This window comes from Caenorhabditis elegans, chromosome IV (genome assembly GCF_000002985.6).
Source record: "Caenorhabditis elegans chromosome IV".
Classification (NCBI taxonomy): domain Eukaryota; kingdom Metazoa; phylum Nematoda; class Chromadorea; order Rhabditida; family Rhabditidae; genus Caenorhabditis; species Caenorhabditis elegans.
In genome coordinates, this window is record NC_003282.8 from 12,302,652 (window position 1) to 12,321,246 (window position 18,595).

Genomic DNA, 18,595 nt, shown 5'->3' on the forward strand with positions numbered 1-18,595 from the left:
AGAATAGGTGTAGAATAGAAACTTTAAACTGATAAAAAAATATAATATAAAAAGAAATTCCGTAGTGGTCTACTAATCCATTGTGATATAATTATGTTTGCTCAGCTAAAAATTAACGGAGAGTTATAACATTAAGCGGCTGTTGGGCTTTTGAATTTTGTGCAACTTATTTCTATCTAAAAATAAATTTCCAATTTTCAATTATTCAATAAAATTTCAAAAACTTGAGAAGATAAAAAAAGGAAAAACCGAAAATTCAACAAGAACCCGAAATGAAACATCGGCTAATGACGAAATGACGAAATGACTAAGACATTATGCTAGTTAATTGTGACAGCTGAAATTCATTTCAAAATATTCAAACTTCCTATTCTAACTGGAGTTGCACCTCTCCTCTCCAGCCAGAAGAACTGATAACCATGAATGATTGGTTTTTGTGTACCCACTGTTGATAGTCGTAAAATATTATGAAACGGAGATAAAAATTTTGAATAAAATGCAGGTATAAACTCAAAAAGTACTTGTCGTTTGGAGTTTGATCTTTGCATCTTCTCGAATATAAAAGGGGGATAATCTCTGTATATCCTGTTTTTCGCAGGTTGATGGGATTTTTTTTGCATTTTTGTTCGGAAAAATTGATTAAAACAATATGAATTTGCCGCGTGAAGTATGTTTTGTGCCCGACGCAGGTGACTACAAGAGAGCAAAAGCTCAGACAGACAAGACGTTTATGGCGCGGAACATTCAATATTTCTCCTAGATATTGCTCACCAAAGATTATGATAGAAAGTCGAATAACGGAAAATTGTTAGATAATATTTAAAATTTCGCAAAAAGCGCATAAGTTTCAATTTTATTTACAAGCATATTAACAATAACTTTGATGTTCCCGAACACATCAAATATTTTCTGCAAACTGCATCATAAAATAGTTATATCAAAAACCAACGGTTTTGACGACAAAACCCAGTTATCGCCAGAAATTTTTTATTTCGGCAATTGTTGAATTTGCCATAAAATATAATTTGTTCCCACCACTCCTTACATTAATAAATTAGCGCCTACGGAAACCTTACTCATACACGTGCAACTATCTATTGAGAAAATTAGGAAATTTTAATTAATCGAACTGATATTTTTAATTTTTAATGCAAAAGTGAGAGTTCTTAAAAATAGAAAGCACCCAAAACGAAGGTAGGTTGGGCATTATTTGAACAGTTTGCAGGTGACAATAAACATTTTGGTATTCATTCCATTGATAGACTTATGTAGGTATAGATGGAAATATATAGTATTGTTAGGGAACAAAAATTGAGGGAATTCATATGCAAATATGATATACCGAAAGTTTGAAGATTGTTTTTTAAATGGAAAAAAAACATGTAAGGATGGATGGAAAAGAAGGATGAATGAGGTGAAAATTGAATGAAAAAAACCAAAAAAACCAATGTCATATGTTTTTGTCCGTTAGTTTTTTGTTTCAACACCTTTTTCGGGTGTTTTGGTTTTCTAAAATCCCAGCCATTTTTTCTTTTTTGTGATATCTAGGTATTTGAGGGCAGTCTAAGGATTTTAAAGTTAATTCCCCATTGACGGTATTGTACTTTTAAGGCGACTTTTTGTGAAAAAGGAAATACAGCGTAGCAGGAAAATTTATGAAATTTCAAAAAAAAAAGGTCCAAATATTTATGATCAAAGTTCTCTCAAAAATTTAATATTCAAAAATGAGTATGGCAATCTTGTAAACTTCATTTTTTTCATTTGAAAACAAAAAGGAAACGAAAAAAAACCTAATGTTTGGAAAAAAAACAATTATTTCAAATTAGCACATATTTTTGTATAAATGTGCCTGACGAGTTCAATTCCATGAGCAGACAAGTGATTTGGAGATGTGAAATAAGAGAATCCACGTGAGTCAAAATACTGATAAAGATGTGTAGAATTGTTCCAGAATAATGGAAGATAATCAATTAATTCACATTTGTCACCACATTCTTGAACGAGAGCAGCATGTCGAAGACGACCTCTTTCATATCCATCTGGTCGTAACAGGGCTTTCTGGAAATTGGAATTGTACTGCAATTCATATCACACAAATACAAAATTGACGCTCAAATTGTTGGCCTATACTATAAAAATTTCATAGCTTTTTTAGTTCGAGCAAAATTGAAGCTTCTTATGACCGATGAAAAAGTAACATTGAATGAAACCAAGTACACCAAAAAAATGCTCACGCCTTGTTATCTTTTTGTCAGTGCTCTTTTGAGAAACAGGGTAGAAAAGAAAAGAGAACAGGAATACCTGCCGGCGTTTCTGTCATTGTGAAATGATATTTCAAAATAAAAATTGGAATGAGAAATTTAAATATGCGTAAATGGCAGGTAGGCAGGCACGCAGATTTCAACACCGAGTCATTGTTTAAACTTGATGTAAATCTTCAAAAATTAATGATAAACTCACACTAATTTCTTCGAATGTCTTTCCATCTTTCAAGTCATCCGCAATGTGCGGAATCACATCCCCATGTACTCTTGGGAATGAATCTAAAATATACAACTTCTTCTTAATATTTGGCAGGAATTTCTTGAGTTGACTTTTCATTTGAATATATATTTCATCATTTTCAGTATTTACATCGGTGAACGGATTGGCTATGACAAAGAATCTGAAAATCGAGGGTTTAGGAATCAAGGACACAAATAAATTCAACCTTGTAAGCAGAAATGCGTAGTCTGGTTTGGAACTGTTCAATAACTGCACAAACTCGTCGAGTTTCTTTATACATCCAGTTGTGTTGGCTGCCAACGGTTCACAGCCTGAGAAATTGTGTCAAATGAGAATTAAGTTTTTTTAGAACGTTACACAGAGCCAAAAAAATTTTCAGCTGTCGTTGTTAACGGAATAGATTTTGATTAACTTAAGCATCTAAAACCAATTATGAATTTTCAACTATTTTTTGGAGCGTCCTACCTTTGAATGAAATGAATAATTGAAAAAATGTTTAGAAATTTCAAAGTAGAAAATTTATATCAATATTCAAATGCAGGTATTCAACGGAGCAAGGCTCATGCCCTCCAGCTTAACTTATTTTACCAATAGGGCGCAATCTGGGGTCACGTCTCGTCCGGACTATGTTTTACAAAATTAGAAACCCATGGATAACCAACCATTCACTGAACTCATTGCAATATTGTATGATCTACTACTACATTCTTGAATGAACATTTTATGATGATTTTTTGCATAACTGTTTCCAAATATGGCGATGTTGAATTTTCCATTCAAAAACTGAAATTTCTTATTTCATCATCATCATTAAATACTTGAAAAACCTTGAAGTCACACCAAGAAGGATGGTTTGGACTTCTTTTGACACACCCTCGCTCTATCATTGTTTCAAGATCATATTTGTTCCAATATTTGTTTAAACGAGCTGCATCATCTTGAACTATCAGTTAGTGATAATATTCAAACGATTTCTGTACCAAAAGACATATTAGGCGTCACCCCGTCAAGGCTTGAAACTTTAGATAACTGTCCCGGTGTATTGCGAAATTTTATTTCTTGAATTGCGTCTTTGTTTACTAGAAAGTTACTAGAAAGAAAGTTACTGATAAAGAGGAAAAAGATCAAAAGTGCACAATTTATGTTTGATAGATTCAGGCACCATCTGAAAATAGATGTGGATTTATTAGATTTTTTGAAAACACTACTTTTCATAAGTCTCGTAGGCAATAACTGCCACGATTACAGATATGATTAAGCCAGCAGCAAGTGCTAAAAATACTTGAATTTGGATATTTTAGAGATTTCAATTGTAATACCGTATGGATCATTTCCAAATGTTAGTTTGGTGTACGCATAAATTGGCCAATGAATCAAATAAAGTGAATATGAAATATCACCAATATAAGTGAGTACTCGGTTACTGAGAAACTCATCATCAGTTGAGACAAGCATCAAAAGACCAGTGAAAAAGGTGAAGAGGGGCCTGGAAATTTGAATGTAAGGGATTACTGGAAAAGAAAACACAGAAAATGATTTTTTGAACGTATGCATCAATAGAAGAAAAAGAGGAACTCAGATATTGAGAAAGCAATCTACCAAATTTGTCTAATCTTCTGCGAGAAAATTTGCCTAGATATCGCGTTTTTAGAATTACATTCTACCCTTGACTAGTTTTAAACGTGCAGTAATACACATACCTTACAAGAAATGGAAACAAAGCAATTGGATACGTAACCACAAACGCCATTGGGATCAGGAAACAATATTTGGAAAATGGTCCGAGATATGTTGATTTATTGCATTGCACTTTTTTGTGCTCCACAGCTTCTTCGTTATCATTGTTTTCCACATTATCAATTATTAACACTTCTCTTTCACATTCGCCATGCTCAATTGCTCCTAAGAATGTATTGGAAATACAATTATTTCGAGGTTTTGTTGAATAAAAATATATAATCATTCCTATTAAAAATTGCCATATTCTTGCAAGCAAACTGTTAAAAGAGACTTTAGATGGAAGAATAAAATTGAATGCAAATGATATCGTACCTGATTTTAAATAGATATCTCAAAATGTGTGGCTCTTGAAAATCTTACCTAAAACAAAATAATATCCGTATTTGTAGAATCTAGAAAAATAGCTTCCAATGAGGAAAATGAGTGGAACAATAAAATAAAATTGAATTTCAACTGAAAGTGACCATGTATGAGTGAACAGGTCAATTGCAATCAAAAGTTTCTCAAAATAATCTTCTTCTCCAGTATGAGGTCTATTTGAAACGAATAATAAGGCTTTTGTTGCAGAAGATTGATTTTGAAGTAAAGCTGTATCTGGGAATATTGTGTAGAGAGAAATAACAGTTAGAAATATGAATAGAAGATATAATGGAAGAATCCTTTTGAAACGACGAGAATAAAAGTGTAAGACACCAGAGATAACTGGCATTGTTTCTGATTTTGTAAGTAACATGCACATAAGAAATCCCGAGAGCACAAAGAATCTGGAAGGTTACAGTAGAAAGGTGATCAAATCTTAACTCACTGATCAACACCTAGATATCCATTTGGAAAATAAGTTGGATAAAAGTGAAATCCAAGAACTGAAAGAATTGCCAATCCTCGGATTCCTTGAAGATCTTGCCGTTTTGATGATAGTGTCATATTCCGCGAGAGAGATTAATTAAAAGCAATTTTTTAAGTTTAGTTTGCACGAAACGAAAAACGAAAAAATACTTTACAGAACAGTGGTAAGAATTTGAAATGCGTTATACTGGTGGCAATTAGTTATTTATGAACTTTTGCCTTGGAAACATGAATTTTAAATTGGGAAACAATGTTTTTTGAAAGAAAAACATTCAGATGCGCCTAGGTGCCTAGGTGCCTATAATTTACCTAGAACTGTATAAGACCTTCATTTCTTCTAACCATCCTTACTCATTGATGTTAAAGTTGTGCAAAAATTGCATTATTGATTTGAATCCATCACAAAACAAAACTTTATACAATTTAATACAACATTATCAGAATACAGAATACAACATTATCAGACAACATTATCGAGAAAAATAAAACTAAAATAATACTTAAGTTTACCGGTATCATAAAGTACACGAACTTGAAAATATTTTAAAAATTAATCTAAATTAGCACATATTTTTGTATAAATGTGCCTGACAAGTTCAATTCCATGAGCAGACAAATGATTTGGAGATGTGAAATAAGAGAATCCACGTGAATCAAAATATTGATAAAGATGTGTAGAATTGTTCCAGAATAATGGAAGATAATCAATTAATTCACATTTGTCACCACATTCTTTTACGAGAGCAGCATGTCGAAGACGACCTCTTTCATATCCATCTGGTCGTAACATAGCTTTCTGAAAATTTGCAAAAAAAAGATTTTCTTATGTTGACTTTCAGTAGGGAAAAGTAGAATGTTCTGACTTTTTACATTTACCAGCACTTACACTAATATCCTCAATTTTCTTTCCATTTTTCAAATCACCAGGAACCCGTGCAATATAACCAGAATTTGCTCTTGGAAATGAATCAAGAATATACAATTTCTTTTTGATAAATGGAATAAATTTGTTCAATTGACTTTTCATCATGAGATAAATACTATCAGTTGACAGATCTGTTGAATTGGAGTCTTTAAATTTATCAGCAACAGCAAAAAACCTGAAATTTTTGAATTTTTTATTAGTTATTCAATATAAAACACCTGGTAAACATGAATGCGTAATCTGGCTTTGCATTTTCGATGAACTCAGCGAATTCAGACAGTTTTTTCAAGCAGTGTTTGTCATTTGGACTTGCCGCCAGTGGTTCACATCCTAAAAGCAGATAGGATTTTGAAAAATAGTAAGGTGATTCGCAAGATCTTATATTGGTTTTGTCAAAAAATTCCAACGAAGTAACCTTGGGAAAACCGGGATGATTTTCAAAAAAAAATAAGTTTGCTACTTATAGGTACACAAATGCCTGCCTTCCGCTAAGTTACCACGCCTTTGCAATAAAAGCAGGCAGATATGAGGTAAATTTGTAGGTAGGTATTTACACAGGTAGGCATGAAATAGGAAAGGTAAAGTAATTATACCTCTCTCCGAGTCTACTGTAATATTGTATGCTCGATTTTTGCATTCTTGAATAAACATTTTATGATGATTCTTTGTATAACTGTTTCCAAATATTGCCAGCTTGAATTCGTCGCCTTTAAGCTGAAAATGTTCCAATGTTCTGTTTCCCAACTCGATTTAAATTTTTTTTTTCAAATTCAGCGCCGCTTTTTTTGAAATAGAAATATTTTCTTTTTTTTTCGAATTTGATAAAACATTTGAAATTAGATTAATTGTGATTCTTTTATAAAAAGGTCAAGGTTGCTTTTTGGCTGAAAATTTAATTAATTCGCACTTTTTCAAATGCTTCAAACATGTTGGGTCTCTATAGACATTGGGAGAGTAATTTTTAAAAATGTATTAATTATATAGTACCTCATAATCACACCATCTGCTATGTTGGGGCGTTCTTTTAACACATCCTGGCTCAATCATCACTTCAATATCATACTTGTTCCAATATTTGTTCAAACGTGTAGCGTCATCTGAAAATATGACTTCATGATGAATCTAAACCGATTTTCAAACCAAAAGTCATATTGGGAGTCACTCCGTCAAGTCGTGAAGATGTGGAATTTCCGCTGTTAACTTGTTCATTCATAAAATTCATATCTTGAATTGCATCTTTATTGATAAGAACTACATTGGTAATGAAGAGACAGATTATCAAAAGTGCACAACTCATGTTTGACAGTTTCAGGTACCATCTGAAAATATTTTAGTAATTGGCAATTTTTAAAAATCTCACTTTTCATAAGTCTCGTAAACGCTAAATGCCACGATTACAGATATGATTAAGCCAGCAGCAAGTGCTGAAAATACTTTAGTTTCGATATTTTAGAGGTGTCAATTGCAATACCGTATGGATCATTTCCAAATGTTAGTTTGGTGTACGCATAAATTGGCCAATGAATTAAATAAAGTGAATATGAAATATCACCAATATAAGTGAGTACTCGGTTACTCAGAAACTCATCATCAGTTGAGACAAGCATCAAAAGACCAGTGAAAAAGGTGAAGAGGGGCCTGGAAAAATACCACATTTTTTCTAGTAATGTACAATTTTATAAGTTGCTATACATATTTTAAAGACTTATTTTGGATAGTTATTTTTCTCGTTTTCATTTAAACTGATCACTGGAGTCCGGAGAATTTTGAACTCAGAATCAAAGCTTGAAACATGACCTTCAAAAACCCAGTTGTCCAGTTTGATTTGGTTTCAAAGATTCAAAGATTACAGTTTCAAAGATTACATACAATCAATATTTATAATTTTACACATTTTTAAATGTCTGATAACTCTACTTAATGCACTAAAAATGGAAACATTGCAATAGGATATGTGACCACAAAAGCCATTGGAATCAGGAAACAATATTTGGAAAATGGTCCGAGATATGTTGATGGAGCTGGAGGTGTTGGAGGCTTTGCAATATCTACGATTTCGTCTTCCACTTCATCTTCCGAAAAATCGTCAACTAGTGAAACCTTTTCGCTTTCCCCATTTTCAGCAGTCTCCAAGAGTTTATAGGAACTTGAGTTTCCAGATTTAGAAGGATTCACTGAATGTAAATAAATAACCATTCCTATAAGAAATTGCCATATTCTTGCAAATAAACTGTTAAAAGCCACTTCAAGTGGGAGAATTGAATAGAATGTGAATGAGATCAGTCCTGAAACGAAAATATGAAATTTCAGATTTACGATTTTTAAGATTGAGAGAATTAAACCGTGTACGGGTACTTTTTGAAACCTACCTAAAACAAAATAATATCCGTATTTGTAGAATCCCGAAAAATAGCTTCCAATGAGGAAAATGAGTGGAACAATAAAATAAAATTGAATTTCAACTGAAAGTGACCATGTATGAGTGAACAGGTCAATTGCAATCAAAAGTTTCTCAAAATAATCTTCTTCTCCAGTATGAGGTCTATTTGAAACGAATAATAAGGCTTTTGTTGCAGAAGATTGATTTTGAAGTAAAGCTGTATCTGGGAATATTGTGTAGAGAGAAATAACAGTTAGAAATATGAATAGAAGATATAATGGAAGAATCCTTTTGAAACGACGAGAATAAAAGTGTAAGACACCAGAGATAACTGGCATTGTTTCTGATTTTGTAAGTAACATGCACATAAGAAATCCCGAGAGCACAAAGAATCTGGAAGGTTACAGTAGAAAGGTGATCAAATCTTAACTCACTGATCAACACCTAGATATCCATTTGGAAAATAAGTTGGATAAAAGTGAAATCCAAGAACTGAAAGAATTGCCAATCCTCGGATTCCTTGAAGATCTTGCCGTTTTGAAGACGGCTGAGGTGACATTGCTTGAGCAGATCGACGAAGCTTTAAAGGTCTCGATTAGGGCTGTTATGAGGGAACGTCCCCTCAATGCTACGCATAAAGTGAATTAATTTATTTATAAAAATGGTATGTGGATTATCCACGCCATCCACTTGAAATTATATTTGAACGTACTGCAACGTAATTCATTTAAAAAATTTTGTTCAATCAGGTGGAAAATAAATATTTGAAAACAAAAAATCATTTCGGGGTTTTTCGATACACAATTTCCAAATTTTCTTTTAAATTAAAGAATAGGAAGTGGCCCGGTCTCCGAGATGACAAACTACGGGAGACAAGGGTCTCTTTAGCGCAAAGTCTCCAAAGCAACAATGTCTCCAGGGGACATTTGCCATGGCTCTAGGAGACAAGTCTCTTACAAGGTGACAAACTGTAAGGTGACAAACTAGTTTTCACTACTTTTGAGAGTTTGGTATACACTCTGCAAAAAATTCAAATTTTTCATGATTTAAGTAAAAGGATATTTTACTATCAGTTTGTGGATTATTGTAGAGACCAACATTTAACTTGAATATTTTTCCCACAACGAATAATGGTCAAGATAAAAGTGCTTGAAGTGCAGCAAGCAAGTGTGTGTACTGCCTTACTCTTTTTTGTCATATTTCGAAAACCAATTTTTTTGGGGAAACCCACCAACTGAATAGTTGTTCTTTACAATAAAAACAACACATATGTATGAAAATATTTAATTTCAGTTAGAAATTATTTGAATGAGATGCATTCAATTTAAACGTTTGAAAAATAGGCCTCTACTGCAAGAGTACCGTAATGAATTACAGCAACTTCGGGAATAGAGACCTGTGAGTGGAAATTCTGAAATGAAGTTTGAATCTATCGAAAACGTTATGGTTGTTGACAAAAATTCTTATGAAGTATTTAGAACGTCGTCAACAAAAGTGATTGTTTATTTATGAAATCTCGAATTTTGTTTAAATTAGTGTTCATATCGAAAAAATAGCTTAAACCCCGAAAGAAGTCTAAAACAGGGGAGAGCGGCGATTGCCGACAGTTGATTTTTGGCGATCGCCGAGTACGAAACGCGTGTTGGGCATCGCGGATCGCCAATTGATGTCTAACATTACAATCGTTTAGTTAAAAATTGCTTTAATAAAAGAAAATATTATAATATATAGCCTATAGGCTATCGGCGGTCGCCAGGCGCCAAGGAAAAAAAGCGTCGGAGATCGCCGCTCTGCTCTGGTCTAAAAGAAATGTGAAAGAATCAAAAAGAAAAAAATGAAGCTACATGGCAAAACACGGTGGTCAAATTTGCATTTTATGAAAAGGATGACGATACACAATAGCTGGCATTAAAAATTGTGTCGTGGTATATTGTACCACAATGAACTCTTAGACTCTCGGAATTTCTTTGGTGTCTGGAAAGTATAAGTATGAGGTCATACAGGAGTTGCACTACAAAATAATTTCAACAACTATCTTCGAGAAAACAAAGTTGTTTCATTGTTAAGAGTTCATAACGGAAAATAAAACAACTTTTTGTTTAATTGTCGAAAGGAATACTATGATCGAATAGTACAAATGATAGACACATTGAACAATGTTTCTGATGATTTAAAAATTTAGAAAATTAAAAAAAGACGTACGAAAATAAAAAAGATAAGAAAGTGTATTAGGATTAATGTTATCAAAAATGGCCCAAATGTCCACTACTTATACATTTTTCGATTATTGTTAACAAAAGCGAACAAGGTGTTAGGTAGAGGATAAGGTATTTAATCGGATCGTCTTGAGGAGTTCAGGGTTTCAGACAAATTTTATATGTTTCAAATATGAAATCTGATTAGGAAATAGAGAAAAGGTGCTAAACTGGGTTGATTTGTTTGCACTGAATTGCAAATTCAATGGTATTTGGTTGTGCAAAGAAAAGGAAATCGAAAAATCGAATGTTTAGATATGGACAGATATAAAACCCAAAGAGCATTTTGTTGTGCAGTTGTTTTATTTTGAGCTAAAAAAATCATGAGAGTACTAACACCAAACAGTTAAGAATTTATTTTGAAATTTTTGTTCTAAAAATTCAGTTTTTGGTCTTTCTCAATCGATTCGTAGAAAAGTAATTGCATATAAAGAGCACACTTCTCCTTAAACCAAATAGTGATATTTAACTGCTTTTCGAATATCAATAAACTTATATTTTCAGAGAGAGGGGCAGCAAACACCGGGACACACCCATTCGTGCACTAATCAGAAACTTTTTTTTCTCAAATAATTCAAACAATCAAAATTGGTTTTTTCGAGCAAGGTGGGAAATTTTTCGATATTAATGTTAATATATTTTTTAGTTAATATTTTTTAATTTTATGGTTCTGGGGCAAGTGCGGGTAATGGGGTTATTCGAGTAGTGTCGGAAAATTAAAAAGTGTAGAAAAATTACGTCACGACTGTATTCAAGTATATAAAAACATGTATTTAGCTACATTTGTGACGTCACAAATGTATTTTCATTTAATTTAATTTAATTTATTACGATAGTAATATATCGTGAGGTAGAAAAATAAAAGCACACATTAATAGATACAAACCATCACAAGTGGTTACATAAATAAATTACATAAATAAAACGAAACAAAAATAAAAAAAGAGATGAGAAGAAAATAATGGCTACATTGGAGAAGAAGCAAAAACACAAATATCGATGTATAAAAGGCAAGACTAAATGATGGATAGAAGTGAGGATATGGTAACATTAGATCAGTGTTGCTTCATTGTGGGTAGTGTTCTGTTGACAAAAAAGTGTCTCCTAAGTTTAGATTTACCTGTGCTCCAGATATATTTCTAAAGCTCCGAAATGTTTTTTTTGGTTGATTTGCGGCACTCTACAGATAGTGGATCTGCTTCTTACCAATCTTCCCGTTACCGCCACGCACTAAAGCTCCAAACTATTTTATTTTTTTGGGTTGATTTGCGGCACTCTACAGATAGTGGATCTGCTTCTTACCAATCTTCCCGTTACCGCCACGCACTAAAGCTCCAAACTATTTTATTTTTTTGGGTTGATTTGCGGCACTCTACAGATAGTGGATCTGCTTCTTACCAATCTTCCCGTTACCGCCACGCACTTAAGCTCCAAACTATTTTATTTTTTTGGGTTGATTTGCGGCACTCTACAGATAGTGGATCTGCTTCTTACCAATCTTCCCGTTACCGCCACGCACTAAAGCTCCAAAATGTTTTTTTTTGGGTTGATTTGCGGCACTCTACAGATAGTGGATCTGCTTCTTACCAATCTTCCCGTTACCGCCACGCACTTAAGCTCCAAACTATTTTATTTTTTTGGGTTGATTTGCGGCACTCTACAGATAGTGGATCTGCTTCTTACCAATCTTCCCGTTACCGCCACGCACTTAAGCTCCAAACTATTTTATTTTTTTGGGTTGATTTGCGGCACTCTACAGATAGTGGATCTGCTTCTTACCAATCTTCCCGTTCCCGCCACGCACTAAAGCTCCAAACTATCAGGTTGTCCCATAAGTTTTTGTACTTTTTTTCAAATATTTTTCCAAAACTTCTAGAAAGTTTTAAAATTTTTTCATCGTAGGTCGTGTCAAGGTCGGGTCGTCCCCTTTCAGAAAAGATTCATTTCATCCATTTCTACTTTGCCACGATGACAATCATCAAACTTGAACGTCGAGAAGTTAGATTGCTTCTTCTTTATGAATTTCGTCTTGGTCATTCAGCAATGGAAGCGGAACGAAACATATGCGGTGCGATGGGTGAGGGAGCACTCTCTTATAATACAGCAAAGAGTTGGTTTCAAAAGTTCAAGAACGGCGACTTCAGTCTCGAAGAAATAGAACGTTCTGGGCGACCGATAGAGTTAAATGAAGAAGACCTAGTGAAGCTGGTGGAGGAAGAGCCTCGTCTTAGTCTTCGTGAAATGGAAGAGAAGCTTGAGTGTTGTCATAGCACAATTGCACGTCACTTGGGTCGCCTTGGTTTTACTTCAAAACTTGGAATTTGGGTGCCTCATGAACTTTCGGCATCACAGAAGCTCACTCGGGTCAACGTTTGTACTCAACTTCTAACTTTTCGTCGAAAGTTCGATTGGCTGAACAATCTGGTTACTGGAGATGAGAAGTGGGTGCTCTATGTTAACCATTCCAGAAAACGTCAATGGCTTCCGATCGGTGAGAAAGGAATACCGACGCCAAAGCCTGATCTTCACCCAAAAAAGATTATGATCTGTGTCTGGTGGGGTGTTCAAGGACCCGTGCACTGGGAATTGTTGCCAACTAATAAAACTATCACTGCTGATTACTATTGTGCCCAATTGGACCGAGTTGCAGAAAAGACCAACGGAAAATATGAAAAACTATATTTTCTTCACGATAATGCTAGGCCTCATGTCGCCAAGAAGACTTTCCAAAAGCTGCAAGATCTTGGTTGGACTGTTTTACCGCATCCACCATATTCTCCAGATCTTGCACCAACCGACTACCATTTGTTCTTGTCTCTCAGTGACTACATGCGCGACAAGCAATTCGACGACGAAGAGCATCTCAAAACTGAACTCTCCACTTTCTTCTCATCGCGTTCGCCGGATTTCTTCTCCCGTGGCATCATGATGTTACCTAGTAAATGGCAACAAGTGGTGGACACTAATGGTGAATACTTGTGTGAATAGTACTACTTGTCGCTTGAGAGAAATAAATTTTTTTCAAAAAAAAAATAGTACAAAAACTTATGGGACAACCTGATATTTTATTTTTTTGGGTTGATTTGCGGCACTCTACAGATAGTGGATCTGCTTCTTACCAATCTTCCCGTTACCGTCACGCACTAAAGCTCCAAACTATTTTATTTTTTTGAGTTGATTTGCGGCACTCTACAGATAGTGGATCTGCTTCTTACCAATCTTCCCGTTACCGTCACGCACTAAAGCTCCAAACTATTTTATTTTTTTGGGTTGATTTGCGGCACTCTACAGATAGTGGATCTGCTTCTTACCAATCTTCCCGTTACCGCCACGCACTAAAGCTCCAAACTATTTTATTTTTTTGGGTTGATTTGCGGCACTCTACAGATAGTGGATCTGCTTCTTACCAATCTTCCCGTTACCGCCACGCACTAAAGCTCCAAACTATTTTATTTTTTTGGGTTGATTTGCGGCACTCTACAGATAGTGGATCTGCTTCTTACCAATCTTCCCGTTACCGCCACGCACTAAAGCTCCAAAATGTTTTTTTGGGTTGATTTGCGGCACTCTACAGATAGTGGATCTGCTTCTTACCAATCTTCCCGTTACCGCCACGCACTAAAGCTCCAAAATGTTTTTTTGGGTTGATTTGCGGCACTCTACAGATAGTGGATCTGCTTCTTACCAATCTTCCCGTTACCGCCACGCACTAAAGCTCCAAAATGTTTTTTTTTGGGTTGATTTGCGGCACTCTACAGATAGTGGATCTGCTTCTTACCAATCTTCCCGTTACCGCCACGCACTTAAGCTCCAAAATGTTTTTTTTTGGGTTGATTTGCGGCACTCTACAGATAGTGGATCTGCTTCTTACCAATCTTCCCGTTACCGCCACGCACTAAAGCTCCAAAATGTTTTTTTTTGGGTTGATTTGCGGCACTCTACAGATAGTGGATCTGCTTCTTACCAATCTTCCCGTTACCGCCACGCACTAAAGCTCCAAAATGTTTTTTTGGGTTGATTTGCGGCACTCTACAGATAGTGGATCTGCTTCTTACCAATCTTCCCGTTACCGCCACGCACTTAAGCTCCAAAATGTTTTTTTTTGGGTTGATTTGCGGCACTCTACAGATAGTGGATCTGCTTCTTACCAATCTTCCCGTTACCGCCACGCACTAAAGCTCCAAAATGTTTTTTTGGGTTGATTTGCGGCACTCTACAGATAGTGGATCTGCTTCTTACCAATCTTCCCGTTACCGCCACGCACTAAAGCTCCAAAATGTTTTTTTGGGTTGATTTGCGGCACTCTACAGATAGTGGATCTGCTTCTTACCAATCTTCCCGTTACCGCCACGCACTAAAGCTCCAAAATGTTTTTTTGGGTTGATTTGCGGCACTCTACAGATAGTGGATCTGCTTCTTACCAATCTTCCCGTTACCGCCACGCACTAAAGCTCCAAAATGTTTTTTTTTGGGTTGATTTGCGGCACTCTACAGATAGTGGATCTGCTTCTTACCAATCTTCCCGTTACCGCCACGCACTTAAGCTCCAAACTATTTTATTTTTTTGGGTTGATTTGCGGCACTCTACAGATAGTGGATCTGCTTCTTACCAATCTTCCCGTTACCGCCACGCACTTAAGCTCCAAACTATTTTATTTTTTTGGGTTGATTTGCGGCACTCTACAGATAGTGGATCTGCTTCTTACCAATCTTCCCGTTACCGCCACGCACTAAAGCTCCAAAATGTTTTTTTGGGTTGATTTGCGGCACTCTACAGATAGTGGATCTGCTTCTTACCAATCTTCCCGTTACCGCCACGCACTAAAGCTCCAAACTATTTTATTTTTTTGGGTTGATTTGCGGCACTCTACAGATAGTGGATCTGCTTCTTACCAATCTTCCCGTTACCGCCACGCACTTAAGCTCCAAACTATTTTATTTTTTTGGGTTGATTTGCGGCACTCTACAGATAGTGGATCTGCTTCTTACCAATCTTCCCGTTACCGCCACGCACTAAAGCTCCAAACTATTTCATTTTTTGGGTTGATTTGCGGCACTCTACAGATAGTGGATCTGCTTCTTACCAATCTTCCCGTTACCGCCACGCACTTAAGCTCCAAACTATTTCATTTTTTGGGTTGATTTGCGGCACTCTACAGATAGTGGATCTGCTTCTTACCAATCTTCCCGTTACCGCCACGCACTTAAGCTCCAAACTATTTCATTTTTTGGGTTGATTTGCGGCACTCTACAGATAGTGGATCTGCTTCTTACCAATCTTCCCGTTACCGCCACGCACTTAAGCTCCAAACTATTTCATTTTTTGGGTTGATTTGCGGCACTCTACAGATAGTGGATCTGCTTCTTACCAATCTTCCCGTTACCGCCACGCACTTAAGCTCCAAACTATTTCATTTTTTGGGTTGATTTGCGGCACTCTACAGATAGTGGATCTGCTTCTTACCAATCTTCCCGTTACCGCCACGCACTTAAGCTCCAAACTATTTCATTTTTTGGGTTGATTTGCGGCACTCTACAGATAGTGGATCTGCTTCTTACCAATCTTCCCGTTACCGCCACGCACTAAAGCTCCAAACTATTTCATTTTTTGGGTTGATTTGCGGCACTCTACAGATAGTGGATCTGCTTCTTACCAATCTTCCCGTTACCGCCACGCACTTAAGCTCCAAACTATTTCATTTTTGGGTTGATTTGCGGCACTCTACAGATAGTGGATCTGCTTCTTACCAATCTTCCCGTTACCGCCACGCACTAAAGCTCCAAAATGTTTTTTTTTTGGGTTGATTTGCGGCACTCTACAGATAGTGGATCTGCTTCTTACCAATCTTCCCGTTACCGCCACGCACTTAAGCTCCAAACTATTTCATTTTTTTGAGTTGATTTGCGGCACTCTACAGATAGTGGATCTGCTTCTTACCAATCTTCCCGTTACCGCCACGCACTAAAGCTCCAAACTATTTTATTTTTTTGGTGTTGATTTGCGGCACTCTACAGATAGTGGATCTGCTTCTTACCAATCTTCCCGTTACCGCCACGCACTAAAGCCCCAAACTTTTGACCCAAATAACCAGTTTGCCACAAAAAGTATTTGAAAGCGAACCGTTCTTGCATAAAAGGAATTTTTAATGTTTAAACGGACCTTGTTATGTTGTTTGCTCATTACACAGTTCGTTTCCTGATCCGAGTTCTATCTGTCAGTAAGCACATGAGCAACTTCGATGTGACTATCTTTCTGAAAAAAAATTATTTTACTGGCCAGAAATGAATGAAATACCTGTTGATTACAAGAAATAACTTCAGCACGACGAAGAAAAGTAATAAAATGAATCAATTATTTCTGATCATGCTCTTATTTATGAATGGCATCAATGTCACGTTGTGAAAATTCAACAAAGATGGAAATGCGTAGCTCTTTCAAATGCCTCCATGAAACTCTATTTCCTCTGCATCCGTTTACTCCAATTTTGGTTGCTCTTTCTGTACTAAGCCTCTTCGTGGCGAAAGAGGTCAACAGATAACCATCTCAACAAACTCGGTGATTTCGTCACATCGAGAGTGGCCTGGTTTGGAATAAAGTGCAAATTATCTGGCCAAGAAAAACACCGTTTCACGCAGGTCAGAGATATTGTCGAATACTCTCTGTCCGGGCGGCTCTAGATTGGCTTAGCAGGTCATTATAGAGTATCTAGAGACAAAACCTTTGCTCCAACCATCTGTCAATCGGAGTTGGAATCAGAGAAGAGACGGGACAAAACAAGAAGAACTGATGCCCGAGTGTGTCATCAATGAAAACAAGTGTCAGTGGGATCTGGTATACCTTCAACTGCAGGTCCTTGTCTTCGGACTTGCCGAGCTGCTAGAAGAAACGAAGCGAATCTAATTCGATATCATCGGATTGTGTGAAACGAAACGAGCAGCCGAAGCACACTTGATACATCAGGACGGTACAGGTGTCTTATTAGGCAAACATAATGAAAGTTCTGTATCTGGAGGGGTCGGCTTCATAGTTCGAAGCACCATCCTTCCCAAAATAGTAGAAGTACGATTTCTCAGTCACCGCATCGGTCTGCTCATCTTCAAAGTGAACCGAAAATTCAACTGTGCGGTGATTCAAGTCAATGCTCTAACCGCCGACTCAGACTTCGAAGAAATCTGCGACTTCTACGACAGCATTGAAGACGACTCCAGAGAGTGCCGAAGCAAGTATAAACTTGTAATCGGAGACTTCAACGCTCGAATTGGATGCAGGCAAAACAACGAAAGGTACATTGGCCCCCATGCCATGGAATCTAAAAATGATACTGGAGAGCTTCTAGCTACCTTTTACGAAACGAACCGTTTGTCGCACACAAATTCCATGTTCAAAAAGCCAATTCACAAACGGATTTTTAACAGTCCAGACGGACTTCACAAACATGAAATTAACCACATTTTGGTCAACGGAAAGTTCGTGACAGATACAACCGTACTATCGTCTTTCACAAATGGTAGCGACCATCGGTTACTCCATTGTAACCTCCACTTCAACAATTGCCTAGCGAAGTTGGAACCGGTCAGGCGGAGGAAACCAGGGGTGTGCGACAAATTTGCCGAATTTGCCGTTTGCCGAGCTCGGCAAATTCCAAAAAAAGTAGATTTGCCAAATTTGCCGCGCTCGGCAAAATTTGAGAATTGCCGCACACCCCTGGAAAAGAGTCCGAAAAGAGTGCTGGAACCGGCGATTGCTCATGCAAAAAATATTGTTAGTATATTCTAAAAGAGCTTAAAATTTACTACAAAGTTTCTGAAAGACATTTCAAAAAAAGTTACTTTGAAGAGGTTTATGAATTTTCAAAATATGGAAAATTTATCTATTTTTGCCTATAAATGGTAGATTTCATTAAATAATAAAATACGCACTAAAAGATAGGGCTGAAAATGTAC

The 18,595-nt window shown here is 36.3% G+C and overlaps 2 protein-coding genes and 3 non-coding genes across 8 annotated transcripts; 1 reads left to right on the plus strand and 4 right to left on the minus strand.

Moving 5' to 3' along the window:
* Positions 1 to 1,810: 1,810 nt before the first annotated feature.
* oac-57 (Acyl_transf_3 domain-containing protein) lies at positions 1,811 to 5,169 on the minus strand (the record flags this gene model as incomplete). Of its 3 annotated transcripts, NM_001268710.3 has the most annotated exons (11): positions 1,813 to 2,058; positions 2,461 to 2,665; positions 2,711 to 2,816; positions 3,168 to 3,288; positions 3,333 to 3,442; positions 3,486 to 3,670; positions 3,714 to 3,777; positions 3,825 to 3,991; positions 4,206 to 4,557; positions 4,606 to 5,009; positions 5,051 to 5,169. In NM_001268710.3, the coding sequence occupies 11 exons, from the start codon at positions 5,167 to 5,169 to the stop codon at positions 1,813 to 1,815; spliced, it is 2,079 nt and encodes a 692-aa protein (NP_001255639.1). The 3 variants fall into 3 exon arrangements, 2 of the variants coding, with proteins under 2 accessions (NP_001255639.1, NP_001255638.1); NM_001268709.3 differs by lacking the exons at positions 3,168 to 3,288; positions 3,333 to 3,442; positions 3,486 to 3,670; positions 3,714 to 3,777; NR_056797.1 differs by lacking the exons at positions 2,461 to 2,665; positions 2,711 to 2,816; positions 3,168 to 3,288; ... (5 more) ...; positions 4,606 to 5,009; positions 5,051 to 5,169 and having other exon boundaries at positions 1,811 to 2,058.
* Positions 2,155 to 2,280, plus strand: K09E10.5. Its single transcript, NR_101967.1, has one exon. It is a non-coding gene; the product is annotated as an Unclassified non-coding RNA K09E10.5 (non-coding RNA).
* Positions 5,170 to 5,641: 472 nt separating the features above from the next.
* Positions 5,642 to 9,046, minus strand: oac-58 (the record flags this gene model as incomplete). 2 transcript variants are annotated; one of them, NM_069944.4, is made up of 11 exons in its annotated part: positions 8,831 to 8,971; positions 8,386 to 8,789; positions 7,956 to 8,301; positions 7,488 to 7,654; positions 7,377 to 7,440; positions 7,157 to 7,335; positions 7,004 to 7,113; positions 6,610 to 6,730; positions 6,235 to 6,346; positions 5,978 to 6,191; positions 5,642 to 5,887 (listed from the first exon to the last, which is right to left on the minus strand). In NM_069944.4, the coding sequence occupies exons 1-11, from the start codon at positions 8,953 to 8,955 to the stop codon at positions 5,642 to 5,644; spliced, it is 2,088 nt and encodes a 695-aa protein (NP_502345.1). In that variant the 5' UTR covers positions 8,956 to 8,971. The 2 variants fall into 2 exon arrangements, with proteins under 2 accessions (NP_502345.1, NP_001380175.1); NM_001392412.1 differs by lacking the exons at positions 5,642 to 5,887; positions 5,978 to 6,191; positions 6,235 to 6,346; ... (3 more) ...; positions 7,377 to 7,440; positions 7,488 to 7,654 and having other exon boundaries at positions 7,877 to 8,301; positions 8,831 to 9,046.
* Positions 6,379 to 6,399, minus strand: 21ur-15290. The gene has a single exon (NR_056798.1).
* A 7,759-nt stretch (positions 9,047 to 16,805) lies between the features above and the next one.
* Positions 16,806 to 16,976, minus strand: F19B6.9. The gene is made up of 2 exons (NR_131615.1): positions 16,947 to 16,976; positions 16,806 to 16,904 (listed from the first exon to the last, which is right to left on the minus strand). It is a non-coding gene; the product is annotated as an Unclassified non-coding RNA F19B6.9 (non-coding RNA).
* Between the last annotated feature and the right edge of the window lie 1,619 nt (positions 16,977 to 18,595).